Source organism: Bacillus rossius, chromosome 3 (assembly GCF_032445375.1).
Source record: "Bacillus rossius redtenbacheri isolate Brsri chromosome 3, Brsri_v3, whole genome shotgun sequence".
Classification (NCBI taxonomy): domain Eukaryota; kingdom Metazoa; phylum Arthropoda; class Insecta; order Phasmatodea; family Bacillidae; genus Bacillus; species Bacillus rossius.
In genome coordinates, this window is record NC_086332.1 from 1,650,001 (window position 1) to 1,665,599 (window position 15,599).

Consider the following 15,599-nt stretch of genomic DNA (forward strand, 5'->3'; position numbering starts at 1 on the left):
TCCGGATGTCGAAGGTGATGAAGATGCACACTTTGCAGGACCTGTGATTTCCCGTCCAGGCGTGCTTGACGATGGCCAGAGCCTGTTCTATCGCCGAGATTGTTGAGTGCTGCTTTCTGAACCCGTGTTGGTTAGCTGAGAGTCCGCCAGCTCTCTCAACTGCAGCTGTGAGCCGTGCTTTGACAAGTTTTTCCAGGAGCTTGCCGGCCACATCAAGCATGCACAGGGGTCTGTACGATGACGATGTTATCGGTGGGCCTTTGCCTTTGTCGAGCAGTACAAGCCGTTGCCGTTTCCATCGTTTACTGAAGGTTCCACTGGTAAGGCAGGCATTGTACATCGTGAGAAGCGTTTCAGGGGCCTCTTGGGCTATTGTTTTGATAATGTTCGTTGGGATGCCGTCTGGTCCTGGAGCCTTCCTTGGCTTGAGCGTGCTTGCTGCATCTCGTAGCTCCTTCGTTGTGAAAGGAGGGGCTGGTGCGGGGGTCCAGTTTTCTCTAGGCATTCTTTGTGGGTGTTGAGGGAAAAGATCCTCTATAATATTTTCCATCATGGGTGGCTCCATTGGGGAAACAGGTCCTTGTTTACCGAGTGCCTTAACTGTTATTTGGTAAGCTTTACCCCAGGGATCTTTGTCTAACTCGGCACAGAGGTTTCTCCATCCTTGCCTCTTGCTGTTTTTGATTGCTCTTTTAAGGGCTTTCTTGGCGTTGTCGAGTTCTGACACTAGGGAACCGGGTTGTTGGTGGTGGTGCCTTCGGTTGGCTCTGACTACTTTCCGCCGCAGCGCCAGGCACTTTGTCCTGAGCTCGCTAATTTCGGCGTTCCACCAGTAGTTGGGGCGTCTCTTGCCTCTGTTGGTCTTGGTGGGCATGGAGGCGTCGCAGGCTGCTGCGATAAGCCCCATGGTTTGTTCGTCCAGGGTCTCGGTTTCTGCTCTTGTGGGTTCGGTTGTGTCTTCCAGGGCAAGCCGTCTATCTTGGAGAAATTTGATGAGTCTTGTCTCGTCCAGTTTCCTGTCATTCCATACTTTCCGCAGGTGTTTATTGCTGCTGTTATTAGGCTTTGTGTTTGTAATCGTGAACTGGATGGATTGATGATCGCTGGCATTGTAGACCTCTAAGACACTCCAGTTATGCGTAATGGCAGCTATGTTTGGCGTTCCGAATGTAACATCGATGATGGTCCCCCGGTAGCCGGGCCTCCTGTATGTCGTTGTATTGCCCTCGTTAATAATTACCAGGTCTAGACGGGCGACCATCTCGGAGACCTCGTTCCCCCTGGTGTCGGTAAAGTCCATACCCCATTCTGATGATTTGGCGTTCAAGTCTCCTGCTATGATGATCTCTCCGTTTGCTTGGCGCGCGGATTCTTCCAGCTCATTAAGCTTACGCCTAAAGGTAGTTATGCCTTCGTTCGGTGAGAGGTAGCAGCTGTAGACAGTGTAGTCCCTGAGTTTGGCCCAGACGAAGCCGTCGCCTTTCCCAGTGTCGAGGACTTGTAAGTCGGGGTTTACTATCCAGATGGCAGCAGTGCCAGAGTTGTCGGGGATCCAGCGAGGAGTCGTTAAGTTGGAGTGTTGTTCCGAAAGTATGCATAGATCAATTCCGGTCTCGGAGATGTGTTGGTGCAGCAGGGCTTGTGCAGTCCAGCCTCGCCCTAGGTTACTTTGAAGTACAACTGTCACTTTGGGTTGGGTGGGCCTCCCTTGAGCGCACTCCGATATGTTGCGCAACGCCCAGTACCAGGTACATGATCCAAGCTTGTGTTTCTTTCGTCGGTGGCACATAAGACACACTGTGGCACTCCCTTGTAGTAGTAGTAGTAGTAGTACATCTACTATTACTGCTGCTGCTGCTAATAATAATAATAATAATAATAATAATAATAATAATAATAATACTGTGTTCTAAGCCCTCAGCAGGTGTGAGCGTCTACTTATGGTGAGGGGGTGAAGGACCAAGGCAGGAGCGAGGCCTGCTCAACACAGGAAGGTGGAAGGGGAATGTTCGGCAGTAGTCGGCGGTGCTACTCTCTGCAGCTGGGAACGTCATGTCCCTCCCCCCCCCCCCCGACCCCAGGGCAAGAAGCGTCTGCTGGTGACGTCCTGAGCACAGGCAATAAATACTATTTATTCTGTACAATAACACGGGTGCTTCACATAAGCACAACTACCTTCGAAAGTATGAACCAACTGTGACGTCACCAGCCGACGCCTCTCGCCTTGGGGTCAGGCGAGGGTGGAGGGATCATATGGCGTTCCAAGCAGCACAGAGTAGCTGTGGAACATCCTCCTATGTTTAACATGTCCCCCCCCCTCCCTTGAACTATGTAGGCCCCAAAACTGGCTGGCAGTTATCATGATAAAGGTTTTGTCTTCTTCTTTTGTTATAGTTTATTAAGTTTTCAATATTATAAGCTTAAAGACAAAAAATAATATGTAATTCAGTTGAGCATCCATATTCTTTCAGCAGTCAATATTCAATACACATCATGTTTATTATTGGCTGTGCCCTGGGCAAAGTACAAAATAATAGAAAGCATACTTTCCTGATTTTAAGATGTGTTCAATATCACCAGATCACAACTTTTTTGTTATATTTTTTTAGTGTTTTTGTATAATATAAGAAAGTAATAAAATTTACATGTGTGATAATTATTTTACTTCACTTACGCAGTAATGGATAAAAATGAAAACAATTTTTTTTATGGAATTCCAAAAAAAGTTGTGCCATAATTTAAACTTCTAGTTATTTTCCCGAAATTTCAGTTTGAGAAAGCATTAATCATATCTCCCCCAGCTTCAAATACCTGGCAACAGTCTGGTAGTTATCAATAGACTGTAGCTGCCGGAAGGAAATGATTACCTTCCTCACACTAGTGACAACAGAGCTATCAGTGCCGGGAGCCGGGTGTTGCCCTCCGGTACGAGTGGAGCAGAGGCCCTGACCGAGTGTGTGTGTGCACCGCTCGTCTGCAGTACGTCTGCCGCAAGCCGTGCGCCAGGCGGTACGCCAACTGCTCCGGGGACCACGCCTGCCCGGCCAAGTGCTTCGAGAAGTGCCGAGACTGCCCCGTGAAGGTGGTGAAGCCGGGAGCCAGCTGCAGCCACCCGCACCGCGTCGCCTGCAGCACGCCTGCCGAGAGTGTCGTGTGTGACAACGTGTGCATGAAGAAGTTGGAGTGCGGTCACAGCTGCTGGCTCAAGTGCAGGCAGCCGTGTGGAGACTGCAAAATTATCGTACGTTCTCGTTTCTGTTAGTTTACATTTCCAGTCGTGTGTCAGTACCTACACAGCACAATAACTTACAACATCTAAATGCATGCTGGTTGCGGTCTCCGTACGCAAATTCTCTGGATTCCACATAGTATATTGAACGGGTTTGTAAGAGACTGAATTATTTGGTCGGTGAAATTTTCTGTCGACATTCAAAACGTTCATTGAAAGGTTTGAGGCGGTAAGGGCATGAACATGGTCCACAGGGGTGTACAGATTTGGCTTCAGTGGAGTCTTACGTTCAAGATTCAAAGTCCCTGCTCTACAAGTCTTGCCAACATATCGAAGCTAGTGCCCTTAGCAACATTTGTCTGGCCATCCCACCCCATGGAGCAGATGCACGGCGTATTGTTCGGTGATATCTTCACAGTTGACTGCTCTCTTATTGCTGGATCTACTGCACAGTAACTGGGAATGAGTGGCTGTGCGAGGCTGTATTCTAGTGCAGATGTGGGGTCTCAGCACAAGCAGATATATTCCAGCTGCGTTTTAAAAGAACATTGGTTGAGAGTGAGTGCAGCGGTCACGTCTGCCCCTTCTTGGCCGGGAGATGACTGGTGTTAGTGTTACCTGTTACCAATTACTTAATTGCAAAACAGGGTTAAACCAAGAACAGTCATTAATATGATATCAAGAGTATAAAAACCTTCACTAAGCAAATGCACAATATCTTCATAAAATAAATATCTCAACAAAACACCATTAAAATAAAAAAAACTTCTTTTTTTTCCAAATTGAATACCAGCATGAACAGTAAATCATACTTGAATACGGATATAAACATAGTCTAATAATAAGAATGAAAATTGAAATCCCGATAAAAAAAAGTCACATCTCAAAACAATTACAAAGGGAAATAATAAAGTAAATACCTATGTAGAGTAATGGCTTGTGGGAAATTAGACAAATAATACTGAAGTGAAGGTTGGTTAGGTGAAGTAAGTTACAAATAGTATTCAAAAAAATGTTTACTATAAAAAATAGATATTTAAAAAAAAATTCTTACTCGTGTAGCCCAACCTAACCGACCTTTTACTTCTGTTTTTTATTTGTGTTATTTTCCTGATTGAGCTATTTTTGAGAAATTTTTATCAAACCACAAAATACTGCAAAATCCAACCCATTTCACAAAAACAGAGAAATTTGTTTTAGAAATGAGATAGCAAAATTTTTGGTCGAGCTGAGTGGAGACCATGCATGATAATTTTTAGTCAAGTTGAATTGAATTGTTATAAATCAGGCCAAGCTCAAGTAATTGCAGAAATTTTGAGAATTATTTAATGTTCCCAGGCATTTATGTTAATGTACCATTAGCATTATATTAATGTTCATATATGTCTTCAATGAGTCAGTCATTTGTGCAAGAAAATAAGTAAATTATAACTATAAAACATATCTATTTTTTGTTTTCTAATTTGGTTTTTTTTATTCCCAATGGATTCTTGAAAACTCAGTTGTGTAGATCTGTAATCTAAAAATGAGAAAAAGTTGGTAATATCAACAATAATTTTTGTTGTTTTAAATTAATTAACCCCGATGATGGTAATTCTAAAGAGAGCATCTTTTCTAGTAAATAAAATCCAAAGTTCATTTTTTTGAATTGATATGTCGTATCGAGTGTTGGAAGAAGTGAATATAATCAATGTGGTATTGTGCGACAGTATTTAGATTATCTATGGATATAATGATAGCTGGAGCCTGCAGAGAAAAAACAATGGTTCTTGCAGAGTAGACTGACCTTGATTGTTCACAGCGACGATTGCTTGTTTCAACTTGTGATCGGTCTGAATTGACGATCAGATGTGGGAGTGATCATGTAGCATTAAAAATGTTGTTAATGAGTGAGGAGTTTTAACAAGGTGCACATACGGGAAAATTAAATGAATTCGACAAGTACTGTCAGTTTTAGACCTTGTATCTAATAAATCAAGGACAGGTCAGATTATTAAAGTGTAGTCATCATATTATTGAGAAGCACTGCTGACTGAACTTTTGCAACTTGCAGGAAAGACAACGGGGTGGATAAGTTTCCTTAATTTATTTTAAACATTGGTGGTGAGCAATCACGACCAGTCAAATGTTAAACGGTTCACCGTGGAGGGCGTACCACTAGCATTGGTACAGTCACTACCACTGACGGTTAAAAATGGTGATGTTGCTTGGTCGTCTGATAGCGAGTGTCTTGTGATGTCCCACCGCATGTACGCACTGTCGCAGGTTCCAGCAGCGTCCTTGTGTGGCTGCTCTCCACCATCTGTGGCTCTGTGGCTCTCAGGTCGCCTGGAGCAGAGATCTTCTCTCGCAAATCTTTGAGAAACGTGTTGGAGGATATGTCTGGATAACACACCCCAATGTTATCAACATGACAAAAAGTATACGGGGAAAATTATGAAGTTCGTTCGGACTGAAGGACCACATTGGTTCAAAAAGATTGGTTCCCAATGAACAGTCCTAAAAAAGGACACATTCCCAATGACTTCTGTGTTTAAAATGAACTACCTTTCTGATTAGTGGTAGAAACCTTATGTTTTGCATATAACCATTTATGAAGCTATTGCACGCTGTATGTTTCACTCTCTGGTTCCAAACTGTTTTGTGTACAATATGATCAAGTTTCACTTATTTTTAACTATACTTTCATTGATGTAGTCAACAGTATAAAAATATGTTGTTTGTTTTTTGACGTGACAACGTCTAATAAATCAATGAACGCCGGCTGCACACACGAAAAAGTGTCCCGTTACGCATTTGTCCCGTTTTGCTTTGTCCCGTTCATTTTATATTGCTCTTTGCTAACCTGAACCTCCTAGCATTGCGACCGAGTCCGTGGCGTAATTCTGTTTTCATGCATTTCAATGTAACATTTTCATTGCTCTTTGCTAACCCGTTCCTCCTAGCATTGCTGCAGAGTTCGTGGCGCAAATATATTATTTTTGACTGCATCTTGGTGTTGGGTAAGCCATTTTCCTTCACATCATCCTTGAAACACTCCCATTAGTTTCCTACTTTTCCTATCATCGTCCTATCCTTAACAGAATAACACAGATTGAAAGAAGTTAAATAGCAAACATGTACATATAAAATTTAAAATAATCTCTTCGTTAAAGTAATAAACATATTTGAAACAATGAGTGCAAATAAAAGTAAATGATCAATTAAATTGTAGATTTCATTTCACTCCTTCTTTGTATCCATACAAAATAGTGATAATTCAATAAAAATAATTCAATTTTATTCATAAAAGTATGCAATCATTTCATCAATGTTTTGTTATGACGTCACGTTAAACTATCGTCCGTAAACCGACTTTACAGACAACCAATTTTTTTATGATCCACCTCTGGAAGGCTATCAGTCTGATGTATGAGCATCATGTGATAATAAAAAAAAAAAAACAGGAAACAATTTTTTATGGCCTAATTGAGTGTTCATTGTGCAGGAGATAAGTGATGCAAGTGGGTATCAGTTTGCTTTTATGTCATGTGTGTGATATGGCAGCTAAGTCGCTAACCATCTTACTGATGCTACATTTGTAAACTTATCTGCACAGTAAGTTGTAACTGTTTGACAGCCAGCAGTTGTAATTGCAGACAGCTTGTATTGAAGTGTGTGTGTTCAGGTGACCAAGACGGTGGAGGAGTGCGGGCACACGGTGATGGCGGCGTGCGGCGAGACTGCCACAGTGAAGATGTGCTCAGGACCGTGTGCCAAGACGCTGGCGTGCGGCCACAGGTGCACCAAGCGCTGCCGGGACAACTGCACGGCCAAGTGCGTGCAGAAGGTGCCCAGCCCCGTGGCCGCGGCGTGTGGGCACGCGGTCAGCATCTCGTGCCACCGCCAGGGACCGAGTGAGTACCCGTGCCACTGGGATTTATTGTACCACGTGTTTCACCCTCCTCCTCATTCTCCGATCTGCTACTGTCTCTCTTCCACAACTACCAACTTCACCTTCTCACTTCCTCATGCAACACAGTCAGTGCTCGCACTTGTCTCCAGTCAGTGAGAAGCATCTGTGTCCAGCTTCCTACAAATACTAACTATTAGCTTACACAGATATTCAATACATTTGAGATAACATCAGCAAGTGTAAAATGCTCGTAACGTGCATTTTCCAACTTGTGATTTTCCATTCCCATACTGAAATAATGCGTGGAGTGTATCTTGCGCTTGCACGTTGTTGGTTAAGTCAACATGTACTCACCACTCTTGAGCTGCTGTGTGTGGAGGGGGCGGCACGGCAGGAGGGCCGGTTGCAGACGTGTCGGGCGCGGACGCCTGGCTGCTGGCGTGCTGCGCGGCACCGTGCCGGGTGCTGCTGGGCTGTGGCCACCGCTGCGCGGGCACGTGTGGGGACTGCCTGCAGGGTCGCGTGCACGTCTCCTGCCGCGAGAAGTGCAGCCGCACGCTGATCTGCGGCCACCTGTGAGTAGACCTCGCTGGCCCCGTCATTCCTACAACCACAGCCATTCGCTTCAGTGGGAAACAAACACACTCATTCTTTGTATAAAAAATTTTTTAACTTTTATTTAAATAGTCATGAGTAGCATGTCGAGATGAGTCTATTCATGCAAAACATTATACTATTTTTAAGTCGATTAGTCAGGATATTTTCTTTTTTCTTTTAAGCTCTACTAACAGAAAATAGTGGACCAAAAGTATGCACCGTACATGATGGTTTTGTACTCACTATCGTAGTGCTAACTGCATAACAGCCTACAGTCCCTATTCATTGAAGATAATCTGTAGGATTCCTAGCGGCGGCCCACAGGATCATGTTTATCATTCCCATTTCACTGTTACGATTTTACCGGCAAGGGGCTTTTTTGTTCTTGGTGGTGGGAGGTGGGGGTACCCCTACTCCCAGTACAAGAATATTCACAGTGTATGTACGAAAATATTGTGCTTATGCTCAGTGGATTAAATAGCAGTCTCATAACCATAACATTTAATTTTCTCATTATATAGATATGTAGGTTATTTATGGTAACTGTAGTACTTCTGTAGTAACTATGGTGCTTCTACAGTAACTGCAGGTATATTTATAGTATGCAGTTCTTTTATGGTAACTATTGTGTTTGTGTGGCAAATATGGTCCTTTGCCCATGTTTATTCGTCACTCGTTCATTTGTCTTCACTTCACGTGCGCTATTATTATTTTCAGCTATGTGACTGTAAAATAGACATGTATCTTGTTCATTTATTTATTTTCCATGATGTACACTATTTATGTGGTAAAGGATATTCGAAACCCATTTTAAGACACACTTGTTACTTCAGCAAATTCTAAAAAATTTTGAGTATGGCACTAGAAGTTAGATTTATAGAAGTCGTATTTTTTGTGTTTGTAGTGTAGGTTAATGTAAACAAAATTATGATAAGAATGTTTTAAATCACTGCAAAATCCCCTATACTAAAATGAAAATCATAAATACAGTACGAGAAAAAGTCAAATCAGCCACCATCATTAGCAAATTCAATACAGTAGAACCCTGATTTTACATTACCACATTTTACATTTTCCCGTTTATACCCTTCAAATAATTATTCCTTTGATCACTTCCTTATATTCCTATGTTAATTTTTCCCATTCAAAAGTTAAAATATTTTAAAGTTTTGTTGATGAGAGGATGAATTTTTATTTTTTTATTCCAGTCTAATTTAATACCTTTATGGGTTCTTAATGTTTTACATCTCTGTCTGCAGTTATTGCCTAATGGCATCTGAGGATTTTATTGGTTCAAGTGGGTAGCCAAGACTAGAGAATGATCTGTCTGACCAATCGAGAGATTCTGAACAAATGATCATTTATAGCTGTCAAATATAGATTAGCAAACATTAAATAGTTTATAACAACCTTCTTTCATATGGCATTAGAATTTTCAAGTTCACTACAACGATCAAAAGAAAAATGTATGTTGTACATTCTAATTACTGTCTGTGCATTTAGATTTTATCATATTTTATGCATAGCTCCATTCTCAAACATTTTTGTTCTATTATTTATTTAATCGTGAACAGCAAGTTTCGAGGTGGTAGCTCGGAGCAACAGCTCGAGCGAGACACTAGTCTCCATCTGGCGCCAGCGATGATGTGAAAGATGATTCAAGGTCCACATAAAACCTAAATGCTGGCTGAAAGAGCTCCTGGGCAAGTGTTCCATCACACTCACCCGTAATCACTTCCTGCGCACGATGGCTGCAGTGAGGACTCGTGTCAGAACAGCCTATCCTGGATGTGAGAGGCTTACAGTCAGTCATTTGATGTAAGCTGGTAGTTCAGTGTTGCCAGTGCATAGTGCCCTAAGTTACTGTCCATACATGTTGCATCTCTCAAAGCTACACAGAATGTTATAAGTGCAGCGCATGTGTGCTGCGCAGGTGCAGCAGTCCGTGCTCCAGGAGTTGCCCGCCGTGCGACAGGAAGTGCGAGTACCGCTGCAAGCACTCGCGCTGCACCAGGCGCTGTGGGGAGCTGTGCTACCCCTGCAAGGTGGGTGCCCGTGACACAGTCTTGTGTTGTTTTCCTTCCCTCCATACAGGTGTCCTCCAAGGCAAGAAAACCATATGTTTAGATGCACCGGTACCAGATCTGACAGATCTGTCGTCAGTTCACTAAACACTATCTTAGCTTCCTTGCCTGTTGCAATGGCCGTCAATGTGCCATCTAAGCACTGGAGCAGTCGGTCATTGCAAGACTCCCACAGAACCCACCCCTTATGCCAGCTACTAGCTGCAAGGCCAACACCATGAGCTCACGCAATTATACTTACAAACATATGCTATTAGAGTGAATCAGCTTCAGAATAATAACTGTTTCAACCAGCCAAATTTAGGCATTCTTCAGGCATGAATATATTAACAACTTATGAATCACAGCACTTTAATCCTTATATTTGTTGTGTATTGTACTGCTTGTTTAAACATCTTGACCATGTTTTGTGTTTCTACCCATTCCCTGGTCTAGTCTGCCCTCGGCATGAACTTGGGGGGAAGCTGCTCCGTGCAAAATGTAAGGATGGTTTGTCTGGAAAAAGTGTGTGTGGTTTCAGGAGAAGTGTGATTGGGGCTGCACGCACTCGCAATGCTCCCGGCTGTGCTACGAGCCGTGCGACCGACAGCCGTGCCAGCAGCCGTGCAGCAAGTCGCTCGAGTGTGGACACCCGTGCGTCGGCTTCTGCGGAGACCCGTGTCCGCCCCTGTGCCGTGTCTGCCACCAGCCGCAGCTCACCGAGATATTCTTCGGCTACGAGGACGAACACGATGCTCGGTACGTCTGGCGCAGATTTTTTCCTAAAACATTATTTTGCCGGAACTGCTCACCGTGGCGGTCGACAGTAATGAGCAGTGACTGCCGAGGTATTCTGCTCGAACTAGTGTCCACAACTGCCGGTGTGCGAGCTCTGGCAAGGTGCTACTGCTTGTTAACTGTCTGGTTGGAACATGAATTTACACACTTGCTGTGTTTAAATACTTATGTAGGACAAGGAAAGAAAATGGGATCTTCACTATAGTCATGCCAAGCTGTAATTAGAACACAGTCATTCCTCTACTTGTGAAGTGCCAAATGCACAGCACGGAGCGTTGTTTGAGTGTGCTGGAAGGCTGAACGCAGGCCACTGATGCAGGTTCGTGTTGTTGGAGGACTGCCGGCACGTGATCGAGTCGCGTGGGCTGGACGAGTGGATGAGGCAGTCGGACGGCGCCATCAAGCTGAAGTGTTGTCCGCTCTGCTCCACGCCGGTGATGCGCACCCAGCGCTTCCTGAGCGCCGTGAAGCAGACGTACGAGGGTCAAGAGGAAGCTGCGAGGGGACGAGACCGTGGTCGCACAGCAGCGACAGACGCTGCTCAAGCAAGTCGGCGACATCCAGGGAGACGAATTTCTTATTGGTAACATCTCTCAGCTACACTGCATGCTTCTTCTGGCTGTGCATGGATAGCTCGATACTGTGTTGAACAGGCTGCTTCACATCTTCGGAATTGTAAATGGGAACGTCTTGAATGCGCACTTCACTTGGTCCTCGAACGGATATTACCATACACGCAGTCCGGCCACAAGTTGTATTTTAAAGGCCTATATGTTGATACTTCATCAGTAAGATGATTAATCATGTTCTGCTTGATATCGACAAGAAAAGTACAAATATATTTGGCTCCAAAAGCTAGAGATGAAATGTTTTTGGTATTTTTTTCATTTCTACCCAAGTTGATATTATGAGAAAATGTATAAAAATGCTATGCCTTTATTTACACGCAGACCTGTGTGATTGGTAGTTCAATGTTAAGTTCTGATTGAGAAACTTCCAATTGTAGTACACTTCATATTATTGATGGTTAGTAAACTTATTATTGGATTTGAATACTTAGTTTGATAACTAAATTGGAACCCAATTTGAGCTTTTAAACATCAGAGATTACTAACATCAATTGTATTAAATTACAAAACTCTTTTGTGTAAGTTAGTAAATTTATAAATACCTAGGCGCACAGATTTTATGACACCTTTATGTGGGGCTAAAAAAATTAGTAAATAATTAATCTATTCCCTCAACACAATCTGGAAAGTCAGAGAACTGTTTGTACAGACTTGTGTGGAGGCACTAGTCGGAGCGAGCTGTGACGAGGTGCTACGTGACAGAGGCTAGGAGACAACTGACTTGTGTGGAGGCACTAGTCGGAGCGAGCTGACAGGGGCTTGTTGCAGGCTGCAAGAGCTACGCCGAGCTGGTGCGCAGACTGCTGGACGCGCTGGGTGAGCCCAGCCGTGCGCCGAGCGTGCCGGACCTGGACTGCCTGCGCGTGCTGGTGGAGCTGGTGCAGGCCGTGGCAGACACGTGCCTCGCCGTGCTGGGGCAGCTGCGAGGAGCCGGCGAGCAGCAGCTACGCACGGCGGCGGGCGTGCTCTTCAGGGTGATCCTGCTGCGCGGCAGGAAGGTCAGCGAGCAGGAAGTGGAGGACGTGAAGCTGGAGCTGGCGCGCCTCCACCGCTTGTCGCAGCTGCTGGTGCTCGAGAGCGAGCTGGGGGCCCAGGCGGGAGACCCCGGCAGCGCAGCCCGCGCGCTGGTCACGAGCATCGAGAGGTACAGCACGGACCAGGACGCGCGGATCAAGGATGCCCTGGAGGCCCTGGCCGTGGTCGCCAAGACGGTCGTCAGGGACCGGGAGCGACGAGAGATCGTGGCCGCGGTGGGCATGAAGCAGGGACACTGGTTCAAGTGTCCCCGGGGACACCCGTACGTGATCGCGGACTGCGGCGGGGCCATGCAGGTGGGGCGCTGCAACGAGTGTGGCTCGAGCATCGCCTGTTGGCTGGCAACGCGCTGGCGCCCGAGATGGACGGAGCGGCCCGGCCAGCGTGGCCCAGCATGTAGCCTCTTCCACGCGAGGTTATTGTTTCTCACGTTGCCTTGTTTGTTATTATGGCTGTTTACCCTGCCTCCTTCTGTACACAGTTTCAAAATGCATTGTTTCCCAAGATTGTTTGGGTGTAAGCTTGGAGTGTTGTCTACATTTAATTGGTAGATACCATGTCATTAGTTACAATGTGGTGGATAAGGCCGTGAGGACACTGGGGCAGAAGTGCCCCTCATGCTGAGGGTGTTATACAATACATAACTGCTTTCTCACAATATGTATATGCTACTATTTGAAAACACATGTATTTTAAACTAATTTCACAGTTCAATGTAATTTGTCTCGTAACTGTGCTACGTTTATAGAGACTATTGAGTATATGACAATCTATATTTGTTATGGGTATTAAATGCCATATTGCCCAGGGTATTCCTATTGCTTCTGTGCTGTTTATTAAACACAACAGTATTTTAAAGCTTTACTTTTTATATTTTAAAGGATTGTGTTGTTCAGTTTAAGTGCTATTGTGTGCTTGATCCAATAAAGGCTATGCCAGATACATTGTGAGCTGTAGCATTCACCTCTCCTCACCGTCCGAGGTCAGCCGTGGACAAGCAACTGGGACCACTGATGGTGTGCGTGATCCACCTCTTGTGCAGCGAGTGTGGGAGCTAAAACACACTGAAGGAAATAGTGATTTGTTACAATATAATTGTATATGTATCATTAAATTGTTGCTTATAAGGGTGTTGTTTAGGATTGGGGGAATGCTGATATTATTTCACTAAGAAGAAAACAAAAACTTCAAAAAATGAAAAGGGAAAAAACTTAAAATATGATTAGCTTCTTAATAGAATTATTTTCATAATTATAAATCAAGTTTTATTTTATTTTTTAATATATATGTGTGTATGTATACATATGTGTGTGTGTCTATATATATATATATATGTGTGTGTGTGTGTATATGTATATATATGTGTGTGTGTTTATAGACACACACACACACACACACACACACACAAAATAAAATTTAATTTAAACACAAAATAATTGTTAGGCCTACTTTGCATCTATAAAGATTTAGTGCAATCTATTAATAAAATTATAATAAAATATTAATAATTTACCTTGGAAGTGGCTGGGATTAAAAAAAGTAAACAGTATCAACAACTCACCAAAACAGGGTGTTGATCCTGGAATCAGGTGTCTCGCTGAGGAGCCACGAAACTAGCGCAGTGGATGCGGAAGCACTCATTAATTCCACAAAAAAATATTAACTAAAACTCTGACTGTTTACAAACGTTAACTAAAAAACCGACGAGGTGACTACACTTATTCAAAGTAGTGAAGTTGAATCTAGCTGAGAGCTGGCCAAGAATGATGTCAGTCGGAAGTCGCGCCAAGAAGTCCCTGGTATGACAACTGTATCGCTTAACTAAATTCGGCGCTTCGCCTTGGATGAAGAAGGGGATACTTCAGCTACAAGACTGAAGGTTCCGAAGATGTCCGAGGGAGGGGTATAGAAATACAGACTTCGAAAACTCGATGTTGCAGTTGGCACCTGATTGCAACGCTATCTACTGGGAAGTGGCCGAAACAGAGGTGAAGTCGACTAACACATCTTGAACAAGAATACTTCAAAAGCATGGGGCTTATGGAGGAGACTGGTGGAGCGCTCTAGTGGCTCAGAAGAGAAAGACAAGAGAATTTTTGTTGCATGGGTCGCTAGAGGGCAGGTGTGTTGAGCGAAGAAGTTGACAACTCCGCCACTAGAGGTCAGAGGCGGTACATTCGAACACCAGTGACCAGTCCTGAGACAGGCCGGGGTCAAGCACCAGTCAATGCTCTGGGCGGTGACTTGTGGAAATGAAGATGGGGGGGGGGGGGGGTGTGTAGGGGGTGTGCTGCCTCATGAGAAATGTCTCACCCGGAGCGTCTATACGTGCTGGAGCGCTGGAACATTAGAGTGGGGCACTGTAAGTGGCTCATCTCAGACAAGCTCTGAGAACCGGGCTGCCCTGAGAAGCAGCAGGCACAAGCGGCCCTGGTCACAAAAACAAGAGTGAATTTCAATTTCCAGTCGTGCACTGAGGCTGGGAAAAATCAGGTGAGCAGATGCTAGCCTCACAAAGGAATTGGCTAATTCTCAGATACTGCTCTGTGGATGACTCAAGGAACTAGCCAAACAAAAATTAAGTGGGAGGTTAAAGTGTGCTGAAAAAGTTTAAATGCAAACTATAAAATTACTGTTAATATGATAATTTAAACTTCCAATTTAAAATATTTGCCAAAAATCACTATTGGTGGCACAGTTAACTAATCAACACTTTGTATAAATAAATTATATTAATCAACACTTTGTATAGATAAATTATATTAGAAGCTACAAAGTCATTTTTATTTATAATCATTTCAAGTAAAAAAATTGCTAGATTTCAAAATACCTAAAGTAACCATTACATATTTAAAATGTGTGCTGTCTTATATTATACTTAATAAAATCATTTTATTTTTCTTGCGTTAAAAGTAGTTTCATATCAATTATTTTCACAGTTGAAGTTGTGTAGAATATTGAAGTTTGAGTGTTGGTCGCAGTGGTTCGACATGGCAGGAACAAGCGCGCCGGGAGCAGGCACAGGAGGAGGAACAGTGAAGTGGGCGCAGGTGCTTCCTGACATGCAGTGCTTGGGCGTGCTCTAGACCCGCGTGCCTGACTAAACTTGCAGTGCCCGTTCATCGGCCGCTGACGGAAGCGTGCTGCCGGTGCGTTGTACGGGAGGAAATACACGTTGGAACGTGCAGAAGAACGAGGGAAACTGTGCGAGACAGTGTGTGACAAAGTAGAATGTCCAAGCAGTCGTAGCAACTGACTATAAAGTTTAAATAGTAAGGGCCCATGGAATAATACTGAAACAAATAAAATGAGAGCCTCACATTATTGATCAAAAGTGCTGATAAATAAAAACA

The 15,599-nt window shown here is 43.9% G+C and overlaps 1 protein-coding gene across 6 annotated transcripts in view; it reads left to right on the top strand.

Moving 5' to 3' along the window:
- The window catches only part of LOC134530074 (NFX1-type zinc finger-containing protein 1-like), a 22,043-nt gene extending 8,857 nt beyond the window's left edge, over positions 1-13,186 (top strand). For 3 of the 6 annotated variants that reach the window (XM_063364637.1, XM_063364635.1, XM_063364636.1), the window contains exons 2-8: positions 2,981-3,241; positions 6,897-7,125; positions 7,504-7,699; positions 9,655-9,766; positions 10,326-10,543; positions 10,902-11,165; positions 11,980-13,186. In XM_063364637.1, coding sequence (XP_063220707.1) covers positions 3,170-3,241; positions 6,897-7,125; positions 7,504-7,699; positions 9,655-9,766; positions 10,326-10,543; positions 10,902-11,165; positions 11,980-12,031 — 1,143 coding nt within the window. In that variant the 5' untranslated portion in view covers positions 2,981-3,169 and the 3' untranslated portion in view covers positions 12,032-13,186. The remainder of the gene's footprint in view (positions 1-2,980; positions 3,242-6,896; positions 7,126-7,503; positions 7,700-9,654; positions 9,767-10,325; positions 10,544-10,901; positions 11,166-11,979) is intronic. The other 3 variants (XM_063364639.1, XM_063364640.1, XM_063364638.1) reach the window with 2 other exon arrangements.
- The last annotated feature ends 2,413 nt before the right edge of the window (positions 13,187-15,599 follow it).